Source organism: Tachypleus tridentatus, chromosome 4 (genome assembly GCF_004210375.1).
Source record: "Tachypleus tridentatus isolate NWPU-2018 chromosome 4, ASM421037v1, whole genome shotgun sequence".
NCBI classification, from domain to species: Eukaryota; Metazoa; Arthropoda; class Merostomata; order Xiphosura; family Limulidae; genus Tachypleus; species Tachypleus tridentatus.
The window spans coordinates 68,807,310-68,826,165 of NC_134828.1; the positions used below are offsets into that span (position 1 = coordinate 68,807,310).

The 18,856-nt window shown below is 28.8% G+C and overlaps 1 protein-coding gene across 8 annotated transcripts in view; it reads right to left on the minus strand.

The window, feature by feature from the left end:
* Positions 1-910: 910 nt before the first annotated feature.
* The window catches only part of LOC143249375 (SWI/SNF-related matrix-associated actin-dependent regulator of chromatin subfamily A member 2-like), a 93,368-nt gene continuing 75,422 nt past the window's right edge, over positions 911-18,856 (minus strand). For 2 of the 8 annotated variants that reach the window (XM_076499122.1, XM_076499125.1), the window contains exons 24-35: positions 17,301-17,531; positions 16,760-16,837; positions 16,547-16,654; positions 14,363-14,473; positions 13,749-13,966; positions 11,109-11,215; positions 9,478-9,710; positions 9,293-9,349; positions 6,622-6,744; positions 4,380-4,457; positions 1,695-1,771; positions 911-1,457 (exon numbers count right to left, since the gene is read on the minus strand). In XM_076499122.1, coding sequence (XP_076355237.1) covers positions 1,724-1,771; positions 4,380-4,457; positions 6,622-6,744; positions 9,293-9,349; positions 9,478-9,710; positions 11,109-11,215; positions 13,749-13,966; positions 14,363-14,473; positions 16,547-16,654; positions 16,760-16,837; positions 17,301-17,531 — 1,392 coding nt within the window. In that variant the 3' untranslated portion in view covers positions 911-1,457; positions 1,695-1,723. Of the gene's footprint in view, positions 1,458-1,694; positions 1,772-4,333; positions 4,458-6,621; positions 6,745-9,292; positions 9,350-9,477; positions 9,711-11,108; positions 11,216-13,748; positions 13,967-14,362; positions 14,474-16,546; positions 16,655-16,759; positions 16,838-17,300; positions 17,532-18,856 lie in introns of those variants that run through there. The other 6 variants (XM_076499127.1, XM_076499126.1, XM_076499123.1 and 3 more) reach the window with 6 other exon arrangements.

Sequence of the window (18,856 nt, forward strand, 5' to 3'; positions counted from 1 at the left end):
CTAATGCACAGTTTCTTTATTTAGTTACACCCCTAAATGGTTCCATATGTAGCAAACACTTTACATCTTGTAACACTACTTTCACCTAAATTATCAGATGCAGCAAGCTTTGGTATTTTTTATAAATTATTTAGTGTTAAGTATGTTTATTATTCATGACACTAAAACTAGTATATTACAAAATTTACTTCATTTGAAAATAAAGTAGATAAATGTTTGCATTTTAAATCACTGAAGACAATCAACAAATACAGATTTATAACTGAACTGTTCTTTATACCATCCATGTTTTTCTCCCCCAAATTTCATACTAACTTTAGTTCCATTGTTTCTGTTGCCTTGCAAAACTACTGAAACTAATTCAATATATCAACTATTTCATTGGCTGAATATTTAGTATCTGGCCAAATTATTGTTATATCTAAATTCTTTAATAGTAATGCATCAGAAAACAGAAGCAGTCATTAAACACAGGGACAATACAGTGATAACTAGAATGCCCTCTACAACTAATATTTGGAAATTTTGGCAGAAGTAAAATTCTAAAAGTACCTCATATATTATCATTTGCAAGTATGATAATGACACGAAGCAGAAAAGAAATTTAAGTTTCTTCATACTCAAAAGACAGCAATTTTAACATTACGTGTATTAAAGAGCTGAAAAGGAAAAAAAAATCACATTTTACTAAAACCAGCAAAACACGTTTTCAAACCCTTATGTATTGTTTCCTAAACCTCTTTTATTTCACCACAATCTTTGTTTTAAAAACAGCTGTTTGTTTTTTTACACATTTATTCTTTATACTTTCAAACAAACTTTGTGTTTATCGTAAGGAATCCTATAAAATACTCACATTACTATGAGTAAAATCACTAATAAACCTGTCAATTAATTAAAAACTAACAAGTGATAGTGAAAAATGCAAATTTATTTCGTTATTTTGCTTATCAGATACATATACACTTGTGTATTTATCAAACCTTTTTTTGGTTTTTAATCAGTTCAAGCTTTATTTTAAACACTAAATTAGAACACAAAAAAGTACTGAAAAATTCTTATTCCTTTAACATAAAAACATACAACTTATTTTGTATCCCAAAGAAAATTAGTGAAAGGTTCATAACACAGTTGTTTTAATTTACTAGCTATCATTACATAGCAGGTCTTCAGCAACATAAAAGAACTAACATAAGACTAATCATAAAATGTTAGCCACATGATTCTAAATATTGTAAGCATAAACGCACGTATAAATCAAATAATGTGAAAATTACCATAACACATCAGCTTCATAAATACATTAGAAAGAGCCTTTTACGGAAATAAAATACAACAAAAATGCTTTATCTCAACAGTTACCACATATTATATGCATCAGTTAGCAATATAGAAATAAGGAATCAAAGTTTCTTCAAGCTCCTTGTGCAAAAATAAGTAGTCTGCTCTTCACATCACTGAAAGCAAAGAAAAATACCAAGATTTTAAACATCTGAAGCTTTTAAACATCATTTTAATGTGAGATGCATTTCATTGAAACACTATGATTCTACACACATGATTAACTATCTTTATCATGAGCTAAAGTTGTAGCAATTGGATATTAGGCATTATCATGGTTAGTAGCCTACAAGACCACCTAATTCTAATTAATTAGAAACATTTTCTTCTTTTAACACTTAGCAATTACTAACTAGTTTTATCCTCTTTTAAGCTGCTGTCTTCAGTAACATCCTGTGAGGGAATATGTATTTTTCTCTGTTGGTAGTGGCTAGAATTGAACAAAAACCAGGGCTGAATTCCCAGCCACTAACAACTAAAATGTAAAATACAAACTGGTGAGTAATTATTAGCTATGTAGAAATAAAACTTACTAATTAATAAACTGACTGTAATGATCATAAAAGGTGCTAATCATAACAGACTATTTACAGCTCAACTATTGATGAATAATGTATGCCATAGGCTCACAAAGGTTTAATTCTTTCTATATGGGTATCATTCCTTTTGCACACGTTAAGAGGGTTTATACTGAGTTACATTAAAAATTTAATTATATGTATGTACTTTATTATTATGGTATACTAATACACTGGGCACCAAAATTTAATTATTTCTCCATATTTTAATATCATATAAGCTTTAGATTCTTACTTTTATAAAGCAATATTAACACAAATCCTCAATTTCTCCTAATATGAGAATTGTGGCATTTGCTGTCGAGGCATTCCCTCTTCTCTAATTTACTTACCACGAGTTCAAAAATACAAAATTTAATATAAATTACTCAATATGATGTTGTCATTGCACATGCAAAACATAATTTCTATAGCTTTCAATTGTATTTGGCTACAAAGCCATAAACTAGAAAATCAGACCCCTTGTGCCACACCTACATGTCACATGCTCTCATTCAAAAATTGCCAATAGTTTTCTCTAACATTAACACTTCATTATTTAAAAGAAACAGAAAGCTAAAGTTTTAATCTACCAAAACTTACGCGATGGGAATATTTGTTCGGCACAGATCTAAAGGCAATAAAACAATATAATTTAAGCTGAAGTCAATATCTATACTGCTACAAGTTTAAAGCTATTTTGAATAAACAAATGTTGTGTCATATTATTGTTTGTTTGTTTTTGAATTTCATGCAAAGCTACACGAGGGCTATCTGTGCTAGCCGTACCTAATTTAGCAGTGTAAGAGTAGAGTGAAGGCAGCTAGTAATCACCACCCACTGCCAACTCTTGAGCTACTCTTTTACTAACAAATAGTGAGATTGACCATCACATTATAATACCTTCACAGCTAAAAGGGTGAGCATGTTTTGTGTGATGGATAATCAGACCTATGATACTCTGATTATGAGTCAAGCACCTTAACCACCTGGCCATGTTATATTACAATTTGAAGTCACTATAGAAAGAAAAAAATGGTAATTTAGTTTTTTTTTGTTGTTGTTCTGAGGTCAGTGAAATTGACCAACCTTGTATAGAGTTAGGGTTGAGAAAATAAAAATTAAAATCTAGTTTTACTACAAAGTTTTTAAATTTATTTAAAAGTTTAAGATATTATACAAATGAAATTTGAGAATTTTCAGATGAAGCAGGATATTTTTAACCTTAATGTGAAGGTTAGTTTGCTCTCAGAAAAGCTAATTTTAACTAGTCACTCAGAGATACTTTTAGTGGACATAGTTCAACTTTAAATGTTCCAATTTTACACCTACAAAAGACTTAAGAATACCTGAAATATTACAAAATTGTATGGAAACTATAAAAATCAATCTGGGATCACAGATTTGGCTAATTCAGCCAAGCCTATAGTGAGCGTGTTAAACTAAAACAATACTTCTGCTGAAATCACTTTACTGCCCTTTCCTACCATCTGAAAATGCAACAATGTTCACATACATTCAAGGTGTTATATGCCTTTCAAAAGGAATTAAAAGATCTCTTATTCAATAACATACAACAAGTAGCTTGTGTGGTTGAAACAATAAAAGTAGTTTTGAGTGTTTCATGTAGTTTTCTACATTTTTTATCTTATCTTTAGCACAAAATAGGGAGAAGCACAAGACATCCGAGAAGAAACTACTAGTCACCAACTATCCAAAGTAAACACTGTAAACAATATTGACATCATACATTTATGTCACTGCATCTGAGGATGTACATTTCCATGAGAATAAAGCTTGAACTAAAAGCAAAATTGACAATTCTCTTCACAGAAAACCAAATATTAATATAACAAATCATTTGATAAATGAAAACCCTGGCTTCCTGTTGGTTACAGATACTATAGTACTGAACATCAGACAGAACCACTGGCAATTTCTAAGAGAGAGAATGTGGCAGTTGGGTGTGGCAAGAGATATTGAGTTGTCTACTGCATGGCTCTGTAACCAAATACGACTTAAGGCTATGAAAATTGTGCTTCACCTGAGCAATGGCAATATTAAATCAAATAATTTACATTAACTCTTGTAATTCTAGAGAATAAATGTTACAATCCTCATACTAGAATTTTTTTACTATCATTTATATACTATTAAAATATGGATTATTTGCTATGTTACACCATATTTATTTGTATACCATGAAAAGAAAATTTTTGAATGTAACTCAAGAAAACCTCATGACATGCACAGAAAAAAATATATATGTGGAGCAAGGGTTCAGTAGAAATATCATTTAATTAGAAACGAACATTTTAAATTGCATGTTGACCACTTCAAAGAAAGTTTTCTTAATAATCCTTTCTATATTTAGATATTTAATATCTTGAAATCAAATGCACATCTTTGTTAAACAGTATGTGCAGGACCACTACCTATTTATTTGTTATTTAGTGCATCGTCAGCTAAAGATGCTGTTACCTCATCACTTTCATCTGAATCTTCATCATCACTGACAAAACGCTTGCTAGGTCGGCCTTTTCTCTTTCTAATTTTTTCCTGTAATGCAAAAAAAAAAAAAAAAAGTATATTAATTCATGTTCTTGAGTTTTGAATCTAATTTTACAAAGATACAGTTTTTATGTTTGTAAGATACCATCAACAAATTTCTTCCAATAACAAAATGTCAAAGGGCCTACTAATCTTTTTTTTCTTTCAAATTAGACATTTGGTTTCTAGCACTATATACATAATTATACATAAACATTTATATACAGTTATTATGTAAGAAATGTTTTCTGACTATGTTTCCTATAGCTTGTGAAAACACCAAACAGATACTGTTACATAGTATATAAAAATTAATATAAACACACCTGCTAGTTTTAAGTATCTGGTTTTCAAATAAATTAAAATAAACCATTATTATTATTTTAATTATATCAGGCATATTTTGCATAAATTAGAACAAAGAAATATTCCACTGGTGAATTTTCAACTCTGTGTGTATATGTGTATTTATATGTATACCATGAAAAGAAAACAATTAATTTTTAAATGTAACACAAGAAAACCTCATGACATGCACAGAAAACGATATTTGTGAAGCAAGGGTTCAGCAGAAATATTATTTAATTATACTACTACAGATAAGCTAAACTAAGTACCTTAAACACACACACACACACACAGAGAGAGAGAGTAGGAGACTTTTATGTGTTAATATCTAACATAGCTAACACTGAAAAGGTTTCAGGTACTCGATACAATATTTGGAATTTTTCTAATGGAGCTCAACTTAGTAGTTTTACAGGTGAAGTTTCCAATCACAAATGTTTCAAGAAAGGTTCTCATTATAACCGTAATATTAAATAATTTCTTAAAAGTGTGGTATGTACCAAAAAAGGGCCTGTTTTAACAGATAATCTTTATGTTTCTATAAACATGTATCAGTCTGTAAGAATTAATTTACATATACTCTGTTAAACAAAAAATAAGAAAAAATAAACACAAAATTATTTAACTAAATTTCTCATATTAAAGACAACATCAATTCAAACAAAGTCTAAGTTTCTTTTATAATATCAGAATGGCAGGTAATATTCAGCAAAAGTTTTTAAATCATCTTAACTTAAATTCAACATTCAAGCATTTTTTATTCTTTTTCACACATAAAGCAAATATTTTGCCCTCTTATTCTCATTTAGAGAATTTTATTTGTAATTATAAATCTCAGATAAAATGAAAGGAGGAAATGTAAATAACTATCACCAGTTATGTTATCCACACTATCCTAAAGACAGAAGCCACTGCAATGTGAATTATAAGGATATTGTCATATTTTAAAAATAACTTATCCTCTTAATTAATCAAATTTAATGCACCTAGAAAACATTTTGAAACAGTGAACTATGTTTTTCACAATTTTTAAGCATAACTCTAGAGTAGGGTTTGGTAACCCAAATAATATGATACATTTTCAAATTCAGTAAAAATGTAAGATACTAAAAACATTAATGCATCTAACCCCATCTCAATAGTCAGACAGCAAAAGGGTTAAAGAGCTTTGCTCCAGAGAAACTAAAAATAAAATAACCTGATAAAAATGCTTTTACTCTTCATAAGAAGCAAATGACTTAAACAGATTTTTAAGTCAATAAGTTTTAAATTATAGGATTATTCCAAAGCTTTCTTGGCTGGGTAACAACTGTCAATGAGTATAGAGGGAAGTTACTATTATATTCCTATTGAGAATATTTTGCAATTTAGAGAAAATGTATGTTATCTTTCTAATGCTAATTACAAAATATTAACAAATCTGACTTGGTAAAAGTACACACGTTATACATGGGACATTGCCAAAAGCCAGTCTTGTAGGACAAACTTAACTGAAAACTATCTGATTCATTTAATAAGAAAATTTAACAAGACAAACAGCAAATGTTTTAACAAAAGACTGAATGGATAACGAAGTTGAAACTGTAAAAAAAAAGCCTGTGAGCTTTGAAGAAAACAGTCAACCATTTTAACAGACAGTTACCAGAAAGGTCTGCTGAATATGCAATAATGATAGATTATCATGAAACTTAACAAACAAAACTACTACATAGTTAATAAATGGAAAGTTTAATTTAAAAAAAGAAATAATTCTTTATAATAATTATACCTAAATGATTTTCATTTGTCACACATCAGAAACTTAGCACATGTTCGTTCTACTTACATTTATTACTTTCTTTGATGAACCTTCCCCACTCTTGCTCAGTCGTATTTTCACTTTCATACCTTGATTTTCTTCTTCATCATCATCATCACAATCATCTTGTTGGTCATCATCAGCACCCCCCTGGAAGAAAGACAGCACACCTTGATAAACAACTTTGAGTTATCAATTAATATTTGAAATCTTACAATAATAATTTTCTAGGACTAATCTTCTTGGTCTAAGTATTTGTGTATTTGTGCATCCAAATGTGTCGTCTCCTCTAACACATGCTTAACATAAGAGCAGAAAACATTCACACACTAATCCTTACTTTAGCTCACCTATATTTAAAATAGTAGGGCAAAATTCTTATTAAAGAAATCAACAGCAGCCACCAAAAATAATTTTTTTCTACTCTTGCATTTTAAAAACACAAGCCAAAAAATATATATCAACACTATGTGCAAGGGTGAGCTTAAGGGTCAAAGTGTTCATTCCATGACCTTTTACAGTTGCATTCAAATTTAACATAATTTATAATTCAAGTTTTAGTATGAGTTTTAATTTCTTACACTCAAAAGAAAATATTTTAATCATTTTTAAGTCTTCACTTCTTTGTGTTAAGTGACACAACATTGCTCCAAATTGCTCATTTTAGATTTTCTTTCTACAAATAAAAATATCCTAAGTAACCTACAAATTACACATCTATACTACAAACACTTCTAAACCAAAATTTTAATTTATAGCTTTCAAGCTTCTTGTTTCACTGTGATAAACAAATAAGTGAAACTAATATGCATATTTCTCCTATCATATTCTGTCTTTCAAAACTGTCAATTTTCTCTATCTGCTATTGTATTATTTATAATCAACAGAATTAGATATATTACTGATTTTTTTAGACTAGATCATTCATCTAATAGGTTTTGAAAATTTTCAACTGTTTTTTTTGTTTGACATTGTCCAAGTTGAGATAGACCAGCTAATAAAATTTTTAATTCATTTACAGCTTAGTTAGAAACCTAGTTAAATAATAATAGCAGAGGACATTGTTTTTTATATTTGATAATATTTTGTATTTAATTTGCATAACTAAATTTTTAAAAATCATTCATGAGACAATACCAATGTCAAAAAAAGGCTTAAATGGACATTAGGGCTTCATTGTTATGGGTACAAAGACTTGAAAAATGCAATTCTAGATGTAAATACAACATACCTTGTTATTTATGAAACCTTTATTTAGTGATATAAAAGTAAGTAAAATAAAAAATTAAAAACTTAATAGGTTTGATAATGAAACAGAATTTGTTTTGAATTTTGCACAAAACTACACGAGGGCTATCTGCACTAGCTACCCATAACTTAGCAGTGAAATGCCAGAGAGAAGGAAGTCAGCCAACATTACCCAATGCTAATTCTTGGACTACTCTTTTACTAAAGAACAGTTGGATTGACCATCATTTATAACACCCCCCACCAGAACCCAGCTGGAATGATGAGCAGATTGTGAGTTGAGCAGCCTAAACACCTGGCCATAACACACCACAATAAAACTTAAATGAAAAAATATTCATGAAACATTCCTCAGTAAGAAATTCTCATGAGCTGCTTGTTTGTTATGTAAATCAACACTTTGTTTATACTGTAACTTTTTCTAAGCTCTTGTTGGGTAATTTATTGCTTTGTTACATCAGCTTAACAGTTATACACAGTTCAAATAGAAATAAAATAATAAAATTAAAGGAAAGCAACTGTGAAAAGCTTAGTTGCTTAAATCTTTCTATTACAACATGTAAAGTATTGGGGAAAATGTACTCTATTTTCTTTAATATCTTTCAATGCTGTCAACATTGAACATAATTTATTTACAGTTAGTCTTAGAGTAAGCAATACAATAAAAGATAAAATTTAACCAAAAAAGTTTTTGATACTCATTTAAGAGTTCTAGGAGTTGTGTAAGTGAAATATGAGTACTGTAAGATGAAAAAAGTATGTTTCTCTTAATGCAAACTAGTTTGCAATTGAGCATAAGGCTACACAATAGGCTACCTGTGCTGTGCCCATCATGTATATCAAAGTACCTGGTGAGCAGAAAAAATTCCAAACAATTTACAGTTTGATAATTATTATGTACAATAGATGTTTTTTTTGTTATTTTTATGAAATCTTTATCTGACTAAACTTATCTTTCTCTTCTAAGTACTACTTGTACATACTCCAAGATAAAATAGTAATTTTCATATCAATTATTTTTATATTAAAACAGTCTTTTTAACATTTCAGTTGGTACGGTAATCTGTTTAAAAAAATGACTAAGGACAGATTGTAGCAATATTACTTCAAATCAAATAACCTGATGATTAAATATCATATACGCTTCATATTTCTTAAACTGCGCAAAGTTTATAATATTTTTTATTCATAATACTATTTTTAGGAGCTGTATCACGTAAATACGTAAATAAACAGCTCAACTAAAAGATCAAATTTACAACTTGTACAAAAAACTAATTTTACATTATTTGCTCTAAAACATGATATTTAGCTATGAAGAACAATTAAAGATTTTCTATGGCATCTGCACAAATTACATATGGCCTAAGGTTTCATTTTTTTTTTGTTTTTCTTTTAAATCTTGATAAAGTTATGAAACTTCAGAATGAGGTCTTTAAAGACTTCTTACCTCTATATAAATATTTTGCACCAATACATCCTTTGCACCAATACATCCTCTGCTACTCTGTTAAAAGGTAGAATGTGTGATTATAGACGAATTATCTTTGATAAAATTGTTAATACATCTAATACCTTATGCTCAGTTTTTGTATTTAAACTCCCGATTCCAAAAAAAAAATTAAAATTACTTACATTATCTATATCTTCAGGATTTTCAGGTTCACTTTCCTCATCCACACCAGTCAAAGCTAAATCTCCATCATTTTCTAGCCTTTCTCTTGCACTAGTGAAGACTGACTGAAGAACAATCGAGTCCTCATAGATCATAGAACCTTCTACATTATATGTCTGGGCATTCTGACACATGATCATGAAATCATTTTCCAGATCATCAAGGTTACGATAACGATGCTCTCTTATTCGTTGCTATTTGTCATAAAAATTAAGACTATTAAAATAATTTAAGAGCCACAAATAAAATTTCTAAAATACTTAATCAAATCCTTTTTCAACTAAGAGTTATATGAAAAAACTAGGAATTTCATGGTTATTTATGTAATTTCCAATGGACTGAAATTTGTATACAACTGATAAAGTCAAAGGTAAGGTAAAAGATTTATTCCAGCTACATCTAACATGAAAGATGGCAAAGTGGTACTTCAGAAAAAGCTTGACAAACCAACAAAACAATTCACAATTTTTAAAATTATCTTTCTGTATCTCATATACAACTTTCAAAACACTTGCCAACTAAATGTCTCAGTTTTTGAAATTATCTTTCTGTATTTCAACTACAAGTTTCAAAACACTTGCCAACTAAATGTATGTCTTCAACTAATTACTTAAAGGCATCATAAGAAGGTATCAATATCAATCAGATAAGCAATGGAATTTGACAAGATCAAGTTTGAAGAATAACAAAATAGCTGCAAATATGGTAACATCTCCTCCATGTCAAGCAGCCAAAACAAACAAGTTAGATGGGATACTTTACAGCAACAGTTGTGCAAAATACATCTTAAGAATAAAAAGTCTCTATGGCTTTTGAAAGTGAATTCAAGTCAGAACATGGCAGGCATACTTCAGGAATCACTTCAAGATAACTAATTCTTAATAACGTATACTTATGGGAAAAAAAACAACAGCAGAAGAACAAAGAAATAACAACAATATATACTGTTAGCTATCTGATAAATATTTCACAAATTTTCTTATATAAATAAAGTAACGGAATATTAATTACAAAATTAATTTGTTTAATTAGTTCTTTTTTTGAAAAATTATACTTCTTAAAGCATCTTTGGTGTTCATGAGTTAGTTACCATAACTACTTAAATTTAATAAAACCATAACACAGAGAAACTCTTGTAGTATATCATTTAATTCTGTAATAATGACATTTTATAACTAATACAACAAAGGTTTAATTTTGTTGGTACATGATAACCATTACTCTGCAGCACTGCTTCATTCTGTATCAAAAAGTTACAAAATATACTTTTGAAACTGTTCTACCTATGAACATACAAACAAAACTGTATTGTTTAATTGTTTATTGTTAAGCAACAAATCTACAAAATACTATCTGTGCTGTGCTCATTCCAGGTATCAAAGCTCAGTTTTTTTTTGCATAATAAGATCTCAGGCTTAATGATTACCCACTTGGATGGTCTATAAACAGTATTAAAAATACATCTAGAAATGAAAATTAATAGTATTATACTGTTAAGCAACAAATCTACATTACAGATATATGTAGAAGTTTGCATTTTTATATTCAATATTTCTTGTAGTTTAAACTGATCTCACGAGCAGAAAACGTAGCCGAATCTTTCGAAGATCAACTGGTTTCTTAATGATAGCATAGTAATCTGGAAATTCTCGTCTCAGGGGCAGCAACATAAATGCTTCACTCAACACCCGACCATCACTGTTGTGAAATAACACACTTTAGTATTCTGAGCAGTTGGCATGAATTAGATGTAAAAGCAAAATAAGACAAGAATAATTATTAAAAACTATAAAAAAACAGCAAAAAATACAGGTTAACTATTAGCCAGTTCCTGGAATTTTATCAAACATTAAATACAAACCTAAATGACTTCTTTAGATACTACACACTTTATATTTGTTTTGGTATTAGCCCTCAACAATGCAATTTATTTATCTTTCAGCTTTTCAATACAATTATTGACTTACAGAATACAAAATAAACTGCCTACAGAAATGGAATCTTTGTTTTAAAAACATTAAATTGAAAAGGAAAAAAAAATTAAAACTGATTTCTGATAGAGAAATACATTTCATTAAAACCTATAAACCAGAAAATTACATGATGCCAAGTAATATTTCATTTGATACTGAAGCAAGGAACTTCAACATTACTGAAATAGTCTTTTTGATGTTTATTCCATAACTGAGCTTCCTTTATGTTTATTATATGAAACTTTTATGAAGCTAAAGATGAGAAACTAATTTTTTTCTATAAAAAAATTTAATGTCTTACCTTTATACACTTAAATTATATTTTTTTTGATTTTACTTTTAATGTATTTCCTTTTTTGCTGATACATATTTATAAACACAAGACAGTCAACAACAATAAATATCCCTACATTTGCTCAAAACTTTACTAGTTCTTAGTGATCAGAATTATTATGGTGTAATTACTGAACACATTCTAGAATTACCAAACTTTTTAATACAAGTACACCTTTTTAAATGTTTTCTCTTACTGGAGTTTAGTAAAAGAAAATTTTCACATCAAAAAAACTTTATACATTATATTAATTTAAAAAAATACTACTATCCTGTACATAACAATCTATGGAATATAATACACAATAATACCAACTATGGAAAAATCTCATGTTTCACATACAAAACATAGCTTGGAAAATGTTTAGAAACATTCTTAGGTGGGTTTTCAGACATTATATGAGAAATCATAAAGTTTGTTTATGTTTAAAGTGACAAGAGCATATCTGACAAGACAGGATACAATAAAGACTTCTTATTCAGTTACATCATAAACTACTAAGAATATTCAGTTAGTTACAATTAAAATGCAAGTTTTTGATGTGCACTTTAAAAATATTAATAAAGAAATGATAATTTAAATCAGCATACACAGGAAGACATACAAGGTACCCTAGAAATGCAAATTTAGTATAAGAATATATGTTTGTACTGCTTCTCATTGCCTCACTGAAACAACTCGATAATGTTCAGAAATAATTTCCATACAAGGTCTAGAAGAAACAGGACAGCTGTGGCAATGTTTTTTTTTAATTTTAGGTCACTGTTCAGGTTTTGTTATTTTCTTTATAACACCTTCATGCTTGAGATGAAGTTAGCAATAGAGTTAAAATTCATAGTAACTTACAATTGTATACTTTTAAGTATTTAAATTTGTTATTTCTTATTTGAGAGCTGTCATTTTATACTAAGTATTTGTGATATGACAATTTTTTTAGCAATGGATTCTAAAAGACTATATATTCCATTAGCTATAAAAAAATACCAAGAATAATTTCCTATAGTTATTGTATATACAAATTACAATTTTTTTTAATTGCTTATACTTCATAAAAACCCTGTTAGTAACAGTAATTAAAAGATATCTGGTGCCATGTTTAAGTGATAATTTACTTAATTTATTTCATGTTAAAATCTTAGTTTAAAACTATAAATTTACAAATTGTATATGATTGGACAATAAACATACAACACATCACCATAACAATCAAGCAGAGATTCATATTGGTGCTGTTACTTAGACCATTTCATATTGTTGCAAACATCAATGTTGTATTTTTCATGAGTTTCCCACACAACTGTATTACACTTAAAAAAAAGCAAGAAATCTTATAGATCAATAAAAACCTTTGTATCAATGTTTCATCCTTCAGTAAATAAACACTCTGCCTTTTAGTGGTTATAAGTGATATATTATAAAACGTCAGATAAAATTATTGACGATTAGTGAAAAAGACAATGTGACAGGTGGGTCTGGTAAGTGAATTTAGTTTTCTACTTTATGACTGCATAAATAAATAAAATTCTAAGTCATTAAAAATTACTTTAACTTAGAAATATATATATATTATAATGCACAGTTTAAGTTCCGTAATTCAAAGAGAAGTAGTAAATAAGTTATAGATGATACAAGTTAAAGAACAAATGTTATAATTCTGAAATCAGAGAAGGTTGAAGACTCTTAAAGAATTTTTGTTTACAAAATACTAAGACTTGAAAACAAATATAATACTAAAATTCGACTTACTAGCTATGTTCGGATGCCACATTTATTCTTATACATTGGTTATAGTGATTAAATTAAATTTCAAATTTAACTCTGTAAAAGATTGTAACATGCACAGTTTAAGTATTCTATTTGTGAGAGGATTAACTAGCTAAGATGTGAAGCTAACAATGTAGCTTAATAAGCATATTCTCCTTACCTATCTTTGTATTTGATGACAACATCAATCAGTTTTTTCATTTGTTTTGTTAATTTTGGAGGGTTAGGTGACATTTTTTCCAAAGGTGGTCTTCCACGCTTTTTCTTAGGTTTAGTATCATCAACTTCCAGCTCCCTTTTACGTTTTTTAGGAGCATGTTGCTGTTTTCGGACTTTGCGTCTGGTTTCCATTTCTTCAAGATTGCCATCTTCAATAGCCTAACAAAAATATTTTACTAATAAGTAATACTACAATCATGAAAAAAAAAGTTACTCTCTGTATCAAAAGAATGTGCACGTGCAACATGTACTTACAAGCACTGACATACAAAATGGTTTTAAAAATGTATCAACATATATAATTACCATAATGTTTAGTCAATGGTTGGTCATCAGCATTGTTTCACCATAATACAAGAATAATGAATCTTTGTGAACTGGCACTGCATGACACCCTAAAGAAGTCCCAACAAACAACAAAGGCTAAGAGGAAGTGCCAGAGACTAACAACACTTTGCATATACTTTATTTAAATTTAAAACTTAATAACAGTTTGTATCATTTTAATTCAGTTGTTTTATTGTGTTAAATCAAAGAAATACATCCACTCTATACCCTTAGCCACTGTCTCTCAGTCAGATTGTCAGAATAATCTACTTCTTTTCTTTGACGAGATCCACGTCCAAATAACTTGTCTTCTTCTTCTTCATTTGTAAGTCTCTCCACCTAACAAATAATTACATCATAGGTTTATTACTCTAAACTATCTAGATATCTACACACAGAAATAACTTTATAAGATTTGACCACAGTGGCATATAAGAACAAACCAGTGGTGAACTATATGTTGATAAATGTTAAAGACAGCAACACTCATTTTTATCTAAAATACACGACTGAAAAAATTAACAGGGTGCAATAAAACCTGAACTTTCAACATCCAATAATCTCTTCATGGACATTTTTTTTTGTCAGCACAAGTCACTGTGAGTGTTTATATTTTAACATGTTTACACAACCCTATCACCACAGGAATCCTTTACTGTGCATACCATGATCTTCTAGAAACTTACATTCAAAACATATTTAAACTACTTTTTGCTTATGCTATACCAATTAGTATATTATAAAATTGTAGCTAATAATCATATTTTAATAGTATTTAAGTTTTAACTAATTAATTTTATAAGGCAACAGTAAAAAATATATCCTGAATTTCCCCAAGTGTGAGAAATATGACACATTTTCTCTATGCATCCTCTCTTCTGTAGTTTCTTTACTACCCCTACAATAACTATGAAATTTAATGTAACTTATTCTCCATAAAACTGTAATTACTCAGACAAACCATAAGTTTTATAGCCTTCAATCTTGTTTAATTACAGAGCCATCAAATAGAAAATTGGAACAGTCTTGTCAAACCCACCTGCCACATCCTCTCTCTCAAAACTTGTCAATAGCTCTCTGTCAAGTTTATTACTACATTATGTACAATCAACAGAAAGCCAAGGTTTTCATTCACCAAATGATGCATTATATTACATTGTTTTCTCAACAGAGAAATATCATTTTCACTGTCAGTGCAAACTTTGTTGCCATAGGAAAAATAACAAGTTTGGATGGATCTGTAACTCTCTTATTGCAAACTTAGAAAGCCAGAATATTTAGAGATAATTGTTTATTTTTGCATGTTATTATTCTAGGATTCTTGATATATCATTTAATTACATAAAAATTATTTATTGCATTACTACCATTAGTATAAAAAAAAAGTGTGGTTAAATGTTTCACAAGGCAGGCAGATGAGCTGTTTGAAGTAGCTCGTGAGTAATGTAATATGACAGTTAAGAGTTCCACATTTTCTAAGAGATTTACCTCATATAATGGCATGAATAGTAATTAGATATGATTCAGAGGGCAATAAAACAATAAAATGTAAATATAAACAGATGTTATGAGTTTAAAGCTACTTAGGATAAACAAATGTGGTTTCCTGTTACAATGTGAAATAATTTTATTAAGAAAATAAGAGTAATTTAGATTAACTTTGAGTTTTTTCACTAGTTAAGAAGTTGTTCAAATTAACCATCCATGCATAGACTTATGGTAGGAAAACTAACAAATAAAGTATAAAGTTTTACTGAAAAAACAAGATAAGCTTTGTATTTATTTATTTATTTAGGAGGTTTTATAGATTATACAAATGAAATTTAAGATTTCAGAAATGAAGAATATTTTAATAACAACATGCAAATCACTTTTCACTGAGAGTAGTAAAGAAACAGACTCAATATATTCACAAACACATCTTTAGTAATAATACTTCATTGAAAAAAACAACAGAAAGACTTATAATAATTACTAAAGGTCTACTAAATGTTGTAAACATAAACACACTGTGTTAAAAGTTACAGTATAAATATTTTGTGTGCAAATGTGCACACAAACTTAATATTTTATACTGAGCCAAGTGTGATAGACTTTTTATATATTCTAAATGTCGTTTCTGAATGAAATTCTATTTTTTTATCTTTCTTTTTTCCTGTGTTAATTTATATATTCTAAAAATCCTTTCTGAATGAAATTCTATTTTTGTATTTTTCCTCTAAGATTTTTCCCCTTCTTCTACACAAGATATATATATGGCTAATGAGTCTAGTTCATACCACTAGTCCCTTAAAAAACACCTAACAATGAAATAACTAATTTTGGCTATATAGATTTCATTATTTATATCATGGTAAATACAGATATATGTACACGTGTGTGTGAAGAAAGAGGGAACAAAAACCACCTTACCTCAGCATCATCTTTAACCAGCCAAGCTGGAAGTTCATCTTCTTCCAGAAGACGAGGTTTCCGTTTTGGATTACGTGCTTCTTCTCGTCTCCTGTCTATATCCATTTTCTATTGTTTAAAAAAAAAATTAAGTAAAAGAAGAACTAAAAATAACACAATTTGAACTGCTTTAAGTGAATTTCATAAAAAGTGAGTAACAAAAACACATTTCACCTGGAACAGCTCAAATTCTTCTTCGTTTCGAGCAATCATTTGATTGATGGTTTCATCATCTGGCACTTCATCTTCTTCCTACATAATAGATAACATGATACAAAATGTGTGTGTAAATATCAACATGTTTAATAATACGACATAATGAATTTTTCCATATTAATATAAAAAAAGTTAATATTTTAGACACTTAAAACTAATTATAAATTTGTTTTTGATGTTACTGGTATTAAAAGACACAAATTATAAAGAAAAGTCTCTTTACATAACAACATCTGTTATGTCAAATTTAACACTTTGAAAAATGAGCATCAAACCAAAAAACTTATTGAATCTACACAACAACCTTTCTGGTAACAAATTCAGTTACTGTTCAGAGCTTTTATTTATATATTCTTAACTTTCTGATAACAAATTCAGTTACTGTTCAGAGCTTTCATTTATATATTCTTAACTTCAAAACGTTAACTGACAAAACAAAAAAATCAGATGCAGAGAATTATTACAAATTAGAAAAAGAAAAGAAAACCTAAACTACAACCTCTTCATCTCCTTCATCCTGAGAAAGAATGGCTTTCAGGAACCGTCGTCTTTCAGTCCCTGTTGACTTTTGATCAAACATACCAGCTTGAATTACTTTTTCATCTAAGTTTAATTTGTACTTGGCTGCTGCTAGAATTCTTTCCTCCACTGAGTTCACAGTAACCAGTCTCAGTACACGAACTTCATTTTGCTGACCAATACGGTGGGCTCTATCCTGGGCTTGAAGATCCTACAATGAGAAATATTTAATTAGATTTAATGTTCAATTGTTGCTTGTTTAGAATTATTTTTCCTAAAATTTTTCGAGTGCATAAATACTTATATATGTACAAAAAAGTTTTATATCAGATTACATTTCTTCATAAACAAATATTATATTAAATAGGTGACACCTCTTAACGCCTCTCAGTAACATGTAAAATTTATGTACAATAGCTCCACTTAATATTACATGCACATAGATGAAATGTGTATTTGTTTGCATCCTAACTTCTCTGAACCTAATGTGCCCATCTCAACCAAAATGTGTATGTAAACATCAAGATCTATGGGAAATGTCCTAAAAGGATCAAAACTGAGCTCAACCCTATTTCTATTTTGTAAAGTATGTTGGTTAATTATTCCCAGCCTATTGAGTCTATCTCAAACAATGTTGGTAGGTTGACATTTTAAACAATGTTGAATAATCTAAAAAAGTTCAAGATCAACACATGAAAGTTGTTGCATTGTTTCTTAAACAAACATGCTTTTCTCATAGTCAATGAGATGTAGTGTTTAAGGTAGGAATCATCTCAAAATATTTTATTTGTTGAGATGTTGAAAGTGCACTGCAAGTACTGTTCATGAAGAAACTTTGTTATAATTTCGTGGTAAAGTTTATGGTAAAGTTATTATTTTGAAACACATGACTGCTGTTAAACTTGCATTGCTTTAGATAAGTTTAAACTTTTTCCATCAGTTGACAGGTATTTCAAATTAAGTGTTATAGTTTACAAATGTGAGTTTTTGTGTTTTCTTATAGCAAAAGCCACATTGGGCTATCTGTTGAGTCCACCAAGGGAAATCAATCCCCAGATTTTAGCATTATAATTTTACAAATGAACAGACATACATGTATGCAGCACACACAGGAAAAAAAAATACTGTACATGGGAGGGTCAGAGTGCACATATGACCTTTTCAAAACATTACATACAAAATTTAAACATTTGTTTTTAATGTATGTCAATAAACTTGGTATTAAAACATAGTTTATGGTTTACATTTTTATACAGTTTAAGCTTTAATTTCTTAATTTTAAAAGAAACATTCAAATAACTTTTTCTCTGTACCTTTGAGTTACATGATGTAGGAATGCACATTTATAAATATTTTCCAGCTAATCAGAAATATATACAATAGATATTGACAAATCAGGAGATAGAATTTCAATTACTTATCTTCTTGCTTTAATTAGATATAACTGTTTGTTTAACCCATATTAACACACCCCTCCCATATTCTGTCTTTTAAGAAATGTCTCTCTAACAATGATATTGGAAAAAATAAATATTG